This window comes from Protomyctophum parallelum (genome assembly GCF_964188405.1).
Source record: "Protomyctophum parallelum genome assembly, chromosome: 17".
NCBI lineage: Eukaryota > Metazoa > Chordata > Actinopteri > Myctophiformes > Myctophidae > Protomyctophum > Protomyctophum parallelum.
In genome coordinates, this window is record NC_139719.1 from 33,618,690 (window position 1) to 33,627,728 (window position 9,039).

Below are 9,039 nucleotides of genomic sequence, written 5' to 3' on the forward strand. Positions count from 1 at the left end.
GTTCATGTCGTTTACTCTGATGATGCACTTCATAAGTCGTTCTGGATAAGAGCGTCTGCTAAAGGCCTAAATTGTCAATTGTCTTTCATGTCAAGCTTTGCATGAACTCCCTGTTGATCCCTTTCAGCTCCCCAGCTCACACTTCCTCCCAATTTCCTGGTTATCTGCGTCTTTTATGTTCACCCTCTCTATTTTTCCTTTGCTCGCTTTATAGTCTCCTTGTATTTAGTGTGTGCGTGTGTAATATTCTTTTTCCACTTCTCTTCTCTTAAAATGTTACCCCTGTGTTATCCCAGTGCCCTACAAAGCCCAAGCAAACGGCAACCATATCCACACCCTTCCCTCTGCAAGCCTCCAGGGAAGAAGTAAAAACTCCATGGAGCACACCGTTAAGGGGATTAGCTAAAAATAGACCGGAGCCCGCTTTTCCGTCGTTCCTTGGCTTCATTTTCAAATACACTAGATGCATTTCAGGAAGATGTTTGCAGTGTGGGGGGCTGCCTCGCCCTGACTCACCAAGCCCCCCCCCCACCCTGTGTGTGGGCATGTGCAGCCCCCCGTTTAGTGGCGATTACAGTGTGTGTGTGTGTGTGTGAGTGTGAGAGCAGAGCATGGAGCAGATTGCTGATCTGCCACTGTGTAATGGCGTGAGGCTGTGGTGTGGCTGCACCACATTGGTCCATAGCAGCGATTCCCAACCTGTGGGCCAGGGCCCACTAGTGAGCCGTGAGGGTATTGTAAGTTGCCCCCCAAATAATTGACCAAACACTACGATTTTAATGCTAATACAACATTCATAACTAGAAGGTGTGGTTGCCTCGATCGCTAATATAGGCCCCTCTCACAAATTTTGCTAGCCAATTACAATGTCACGTCACCCCTGTAAGTGGGATTTATCCCCCAAAAATCATGTTTTTGCAACAAACTGTTTCATTTTTCACATTTGCGGCACCCCCTATGAATGAAAATGTAATTGCTTTTGGCTTCGTGTTGATGCCATCACCCACGACATGTGTTTCAAATTTGGGATGGATTGGACATTCCGTTCGTGATTTGTGGCATTAGTTGTAAAATAGGCCCCGCCACTAACCTCGGACTTTGATTACGGCCGAACGACCAGCAAAATGCCTGTGGTGTTTTAATCGATAGGTCCGGAGATAATGTGTTTTTGCTCTGTTTCTGATAAATGTTCTGCTTCACGTAGGGCATTCACTTCTAGTAATTTTTACTAGTTGACTAGTAGCCTACCAGTTAACTAGTCGACTAGTTGTTTAACTACCTATTATGTTGTTTTTTTGGAAATAAATATTTGTACACATTTAAAAACTGTGTACATTGGTGACTAACTATAATCTACCTAATCTTGAGGCCTACAAAATCAGGGGGAAACCCCCCCTCCTCCACCAACAAGGTCAACTAGTGGATTTACTAGTCTATTTACTTGACCTTCAAAAAACAACGTTAACTTTTTAACAAAGAAATACCTGGAACTGAATGTTGCCAACTGTTTCCCCTGCTATTACAACTGAATACTCTAGACAAGTACACAGTTTTCAGAATAATGGTTTAATCTAGTCTCTATACCCGACAGTTGTGTTTGGTTAACATTGCTTTCAACATAATAAGCCTTCATTTAATACATTAGTGACAGTCAGGATATGTAAAAGCCTTTCATGAGCCCCAACATCATATTCATGTGGATCAAGGCATCATCAAAGCTAAACCATTAGTCCCCTACTGCCAGTATACTCCCTCAGGTTAATACATAGATAACAACTGATCACATGGAATTAAAGGGCAGCTTGTAACAGCAGTAAATGCTGCTGAAATTAGCACAGGGGAGAGAGTGCATGTAAATGCTATAAAAGGGAATGACATACTGTGTACCACACACACACACACACACACACACACACACACACACACACACACACACACACACACACACACACACACACAGAGAGACCTGCTCTTGTGCCAAGGAATTTCGTGATTGATTGTCCTTATTCCTTAGTTGAGCAACGGAACTCTAAGCTTTAAAGCACCTGCTATAAGGACTGGCACAGCATGGCATAATTTAGTGTTAAATAAAAATGCCCATGTCTCACCCTGTCAGAGCAGAGCACAAACTCTGTCCTGGAACTAGAATTCAGGCTCAGACTCGAGACTTTATGGTGGGTTTTCTTTATGGGGGTCCTTTCTTATTACAAATTGATGTGCATTTGAGCGTGGACCCCATCTGAAAACAGTTTTAGCTAGGAACCTTGTCTAAATTTGTCAAAAATAGTAGATCTACAAGCCCACAACTCATCGCATCACAAGTTTCATGGCACATTGTGAGCTTGTAGATGGGCTACTTTTAAATAGCTAAAATTACAATTATGTAAGTGTTTAACACATTCTATACGGGAACCCATTTTGGTGTTAGCATTACGTTATGCTTTAGCTATTTAAAAATAGCAGATCTACAAGCTCATATCGCGCCACCGAGTGGCGCGATACGAGCTTGTAGGTCTGCTATTTTTGAAAAATCGAAGAACGACTGACATTTTTAGAATCTGATCTCGGGTCAGAATGGGTTAATCAGACCAGTGTGTGTCCAGTGGAAAACCTCGTATGAATCTGATCTCAGGTCAGAATGGGTTAAACAGTTCCTCATTTTGGTGGGGTCCCCTGAGAACCAGTGCCTTATTGGAAATTTGGTTTGCAGCGAGAAACACAATACCCATCAGATAAAAAAAACATTAGGAGGTACAGTATATCATGATCACCCAGTGTTTACCAAGACCTCCCTGTAATGTCATGTTTGAGTCTCAGAGACGGCAGTATGTCAGCATGTCCTTGAAGAGCATATCCTCAGTGAATGTAGTTTTCTCTTGAGGGGGGAAATACAGCAGGCTACATGTAAAATATGTAGGAAAACAGAAAGCAGAAACGTGGCCAAAGGACGTTTTAGGATTGAAGGGAGCTAGGCTCTGTTACAGTTGAGAACATCGTTTACGACAAATGGGATACATGAAGATGGAGTCTTCCTAACTGTTGACAGACAGGGGCAAACAATGACTACACACTGACGCAACATCTGAAAGCCCACTCTTCCCTCTGGGTGACACACGGCTGTTGGTTTTCCATCCAAAGCCTAATGAGGGACTATGTTAGCATTCAGGAAACGGTATAAAGCTCGACGACAGCTCTTCCCATGTGGTCTCTTTGTACTGCTCGAGATTGTCCTTAGGCACACTCTCTCAAGCGGGTGCCAGATTTGGCTGCGCAAAAGGAAAAATAGAATACAAAAAAACAAAATAACGCACCCTCAAAAAGAGCATTTGAACTGCCTTTGGGAAGGACATTATCAGAAGAATTTGAGGTTGAAAGCAAGCAGCATGTACCCTCCCCCCACATAGAAAATAAATAAAGAAACCACTTACACAGCATGAAAACCACATACACATGCAGCACACACCCTATACTTTAAGGGACATTTTTAACTGGGCACTATTTCAGACAACTGTTCTCGGGCACTTTTATGACACTCCCTCGCTTAAATCAATTACAAGGCCTAGCAGTGGCATGAAGGCATCAGCGGTAATAACCCACAGCCAATGGGCTGCAGTGCCTCACCGAGTGAGAAGTGATTAATGAAAATCATACTGATTGGAAGCTGGGGGAAAAATCACATGAGAGGTACTCACACACGTCAAATGATGCATCTACTGTACTCCATACGAATAATAAATTGCTTGGGAGTTTTCGCCTCTTCATTCATTGCAGGCAAACTATGGGTCACTGTGTACCATTAGAAGGACTGTCAGCGACATATCATCACTTTAACCTTTTAATGCACACTTTAACGAGGTTGTATGTGATCTGTTTCTTAAGATAGATCAAATTCTCTGATCTGCATCATGGTGACAAATGACAATATTACTAAACCCTGGCACTGTTTCCTGCAGACTAATTCCCCCCTTCTCTGACGCATGAGAAAGCACTCATTCATGGCAGACTGCGAAGGTCGGGCATGGAGATTATGTTTTCGTCCCTGTCCGTCTGTCAGTGTGTATGTGAATGAGTGATTCTAAAGCTTGCACAGTGCTGGACATATCAAGCCAAAAATATGTTTCCAATCCGTTAATGACAGCTACTGTTTGTTAATATTTTGTGCTTGCATTACCCATTGTCCCTCCAGAATACTTCATAGGAAGGAGTGGCTCCTGATGTTGGCCTTGGCGGAAGTGGTTCTTCTGGCTGTAGTTGCCTGTGTGCAGGTGGTGTGTCCGCCAAAGCATTTTTTCCTGAGCCCAACGTGCCTAGTGTCTACACGTATATCCCTTCACCCCTTTGCACCATACACAACCCTCACATGATCCAGACAGAATACGGAGTGCTTCCTGAAATTTGCACCACACCTTTTCTAGTTATCACCGTAGCCTGTTTTACATCATCGGTTTACTCATCTCAAAATCACAGCCTGACACAATGCGTTTTGGGAGGGTTTGGGAAGAAGGATACAAGTGGTAACGGATTGCAAATTACCTGCATGTAGCTGCGACCAGCAACCTAATCTCAATACTTTTCAGCATGCGGTTAATTAGTAATCTGTAATTAACTAACTCTGTATGTAATCCTCCCTGCCATGGTGTTTCCTGAAGGGGAATGATGTAATGATTGTTGTGATAAGGATTGCTCTTGGCAGAGATGACGTTCATATCCAGACACGCTCCGAGTGGACCGCTACTGACTGTTCACTATGGTTCTGTCCTGTCTAGCTGGACCCAGACAACACCGGTTTCATCGCAGTGGAGAACTTCACCAGCTTGGTGGAGCACCATGAACTGCAACTGGACCCAACCAAACTGGACATGCTGTTCGCTCTGGTCCAGAGCAATGAAGACGGACAGGTGTGCTACCAGGAGCTTATTGAGCTGGTGAGTGGAAAGCAGTGAACAGAGAGACACATAACATACCTCTCATGTACATGTATCTCTCTCACACTCACACACACACACACACACACACACACACACACACACACACACACACACACACACACACACACACACACACACACACACACACACACACACATACAGTTACAGTTGTTACTGTTAAACAACTTCAACTGTATTCACACATCACAGGTTTTACAGGTAAAAGGGTGGGTGAAATTATTTTAGTGCAAGCTAAATAGGAGGAAAAAATATCAAATTGTGTGTAATAAAGACAGAGTTCCTTGGTTTCTTGTGCAAATATATCAAATAGCAGAATATATCAAATATGCATAACATTTATGGGAAACGAGAGTATCTACAGTCCTTTTACTGTAATGGGAGCATGCAAGACTGAAATGGCGACAGGTCTCAGTGCCTATTCAGCAGCCTGATGTCCTGACTGTGAAAACTGTCCCTAAATCTGTTCGATTCAGCATTTGATATTGCAGTATTGCCTGCCTGATGGTAACAGCATGAACAGATTGTGGCTGGGGTAGTAATAAGTGTCTTTCATGATCTGCTTAGCCTTGGCTACGCACCACTTGGCTTGCCATATACTGTATTCTTAGAGAGAGCTAAGCTCAGTTCCGACCCTGTGCTGGGCCGTCCACACCACTCAACTGAATCACGTTGGGATGGGGGTGCGGGGGGGGGGTGACATGCAGTAAAGGCTGTCTGAGTTGAGCCCGCAGTCTGCCAGACTGGATTACCAGCCAAGGTGCCTGGACCGCTGAGCCACGGCCCAGGCCTACCAGGTATTTTTTACTTAAGTAAATGTATCAATACTGCGATGTAGAGTAATGCAGGACTCGTCCCAACACTCAATGCTGCTGCCGTAGAACATCCTGAAGGGAGCAGTAGCCTGAGGCTGTACAGATGTGGTGTGCGAGGTCCCTTTTGTGGTGTGCGAGGTCCCTTTTGTGGTGTGCGAGGTCCCTTTTGTGGTGTGCGAGGTCCCTTTTGTGGTGTGCGAGGTCCCTTTTGTGGTGTGCGAGGTCCCTTTTGTGGTGTGCGAGGTCCTCAGAGATGTGTAAGCTGGGAATTGAAGTCACTGCAGGCCCTTTCCACTGTGACACCGTTGATGGGGATATGTGTGTGTGCTCTCTTCCCTCTGCTGTTGTCGACAGTCAGCTCCTTGGTCTTCTTGACTTTAAGGGCGAGGTCGTTCTCACTCAAATATATCGGTGTGTCTGTGATCTGACCTTGTGTAGGCAGTCTCATCATTGCTGAAGCACAGGTGTATCATGTTGATGATGGAGCTCAGTACATAGCCACACAGTCTAGAGGAGAGTTCTCAGCACACGCAGCCCTGAGGGGCTGCTCTGTTGAGGGTCAGTGGTTCCGATGTGGCGTTGCCCATTTTTACTACCTGAAATGACCCAACAAGTATATAGCTGCACAAGGTCGGGTGCAGGTGCATGAATTTGGTGTTGAGGTTGGTAGGAATTATTCTGTCGAATGCTGAGCTAGATAGATACTTTATTAATCCCGAAGGAAATTAAGGTCCCTGTTTTAAGTAAATTAAACACTGAGGAGCAATGCTGTTGTGCACACTTTTATTCCAGTAAAATAGCAGGTGCCATTGAAAAAATGAAGTCCCTGTGATGGTGGCAGGTGTCCAGTCATACTGACATATTATCTTGGAGTGCTTGGCGACTGGCAAAATGTTGGGCATCTTGAAGCCCGCGGGAACAAACAGCCTGCCATGCAGCTGTCACACTCTGAGGATGCAGCGTTACGGATGTTCACCCACTTGAAGGGTTTGTGCTCATAGATATGTAGGCTGGCCTCCTCAGGTGTTGCTATCTCTGACTGGACGGGTTTTTTACCTTGAACCGAGCAGAGGAAAGCAGAGGGTTTTGCTACACAGGTGGTTCTGCCTCTGACGTCCGTTATTGTCTGTAACCTTTGTCACATTATAACCCTCAACTTTTTTCTGTTCAGCTGATCTTCCACTTTATTGTTGTACTCCCACTTGGCCTTTTTGTGACTGTTCTCTGGAGGTCAGAGGGGGCATATCAATAAATCTGACATGTTCCAGGAACTGTAGGTTATGTCACACACACATGAAGTGCTACGTGATATCAATGCCATTAATCCACTGGGTCTGGTTGGGAATTGGGATATATTCGAACTAAATTGGTTAACTTGGAACATCATCTGTTCACTTTCTGATCCAATTCAAAATCCTGTGACCGTGCTTGAGTACTTGCTGATGTTGTTCTCAGAGGCGTGCTGGAACATACATACATGCACACACACACGCACGCAGGCACACACACACACACACACACACACACACACACACACACACACACACACACACACACACACACACACATAACGAATGCAGATGACTAAACACGGCCTGGGCCATGGCTCAGCGGTCCAGGCACCTTGGCTGATAATCCAGCGAATATATCCCAATTCCCAACCAGTCACAGTGGATTCCTAAACTAATAATATGATGACCAGCAGTGGTTCCCATGGAGACATAATAGTCTCCTTTGTGTCTCCAATAGGGAGCATAAGGAGCTGGTCATCAAATTATTGGCTTAGGAAAGGAATGTGACAAAAGCAAAAAGTACCCATGAATTCAAGTCTCCATGGGTTGAGTAATCGATTGAAAACTAGATAAAGTGCCCCTCGGGGCACAGGTCTCCACCAGGGCAGGTCAGGATGTGGCCTCCTGTTGGCGCTATAATAGGACAATGTGAAAAGGGTGCCATTTCTTCTCACGCCTTGGATGGCAATTGGATGATTTGAGGCATTTTGTTCCAAAAATGTGTTTTGCAAAAATCCACCTGTTGGTGGCGCTATAACAGGCCAACGTGAAAAGGGTGGGATATATTCCTCAGTCTAGTAGGAAAGCCCATGAAATGTTCTCGTAAATTGCACGCTGCGTTCATGATTTGAGGCTTTTTGTTAATAACCAGCCAATCCTGCAGACTTTGAAAGCCAATGTTAGCCAATTATGATGGAATATGAAATATCGGACAGATCCGTCTTGAACACATGACTATAGAGAGAGTGCGTAAAGATTTGCGGGATTTCTGGACAGAATCTGGAGGAGTAATAGCAAAAAATGTCTTTTTCAAAAGTCGGCCTCCTGGTGGCCCTATAACAAGCCGTTTGGCACGGACCAGGTTAACGGTGCCGGATATTTGCTGGTAACGGACGGACACAGACACACACACACACACACACACACACACACACACACACACACACACACACACACACAGACTCACACACACAATCAGACAATGGCAAATTTGTACGCATGCACACGCACGTCCGAAATTTTAGAAAGGTTAAAGAATTGATTCTGTACCCTCCAAAGAGAACAAGTAAGCTTTACGCTGGCAAAATGGACCAACTATTGGTGCATCTGCAGTTCCAGGAAAGGGAGGCTCATTCACTCCAATTAAAAATATTGATAAATCCACATGATGTACAGCACTAGTCTACGTCTATGTGATGTGGACTCACAGACAACTGTTATTGTACACATTTTGATACTGATACACTGATCACTTGCGTCTCTGTAATCCCATAACTACATCAGATAATGAATTACTTAATTACTTGAATCATAATATTTTGATTATTATGTCAGCATTCCAATTAAAAGCTGTAGCAAAAAAAAAAATCTATCAATTCAAATATAGCAGATCTACAAGCTGTCGCACTGCAACGCGTTTTGAGCTTGTAGATTGGCTATTTTTGCTGCCTAAGACAGTAATATGCAATGTGGGCCTCTGGAGTGAGTGTGGAAATATAGTAGCCCTCTCCATCGTCAAAGTTGCCCACCCCTGCCCTACAGCTTCCTTGTGTCCTGATGGCTGTACCCCACAACTGACACAGCCCTGGGTACTGGGTAGGCAACCCGGCCTGTCGGAGAGCTGCACTCCAAGGAGCGCACTATTTGTTTTTACTAGTACATACTGCTGGGGTCATTTTACACATTCTTTTGAATACAGACATTTATATGTAGCAGCGTACACGTAGCAGGCCAAATGTCCTCAACAGTAGCAGTAGTAAGGTGTTT

At 44.5% G+C, this 9,039-nt stretch overlaps 1 protein-coding gene across 2 annotated transcripts in view; it reads left to right on the top strand.

Moving 5' to 3' along the window:
* rhbdl1 (rhomboid, veinlet-like 1) overlaps positions 1–9,039 on the top strand; it is a 65,195-nt gene that overhangs the window by 21,938 nt on the left and 34,218 nt on the right. For both annotated transcript variants that reach the window (XM_083787260.1, XM_083787261.1), the window contains one exon: positions 4,767–4,925. In XM_083787260.1, coding sequence (XP_083643386.1) covers positions 4,767–4,925 — 159 coding nt within the window. The remainder of the gene's footprint in view (positions 1–4,766; positions 4,926–9,039) is intronic.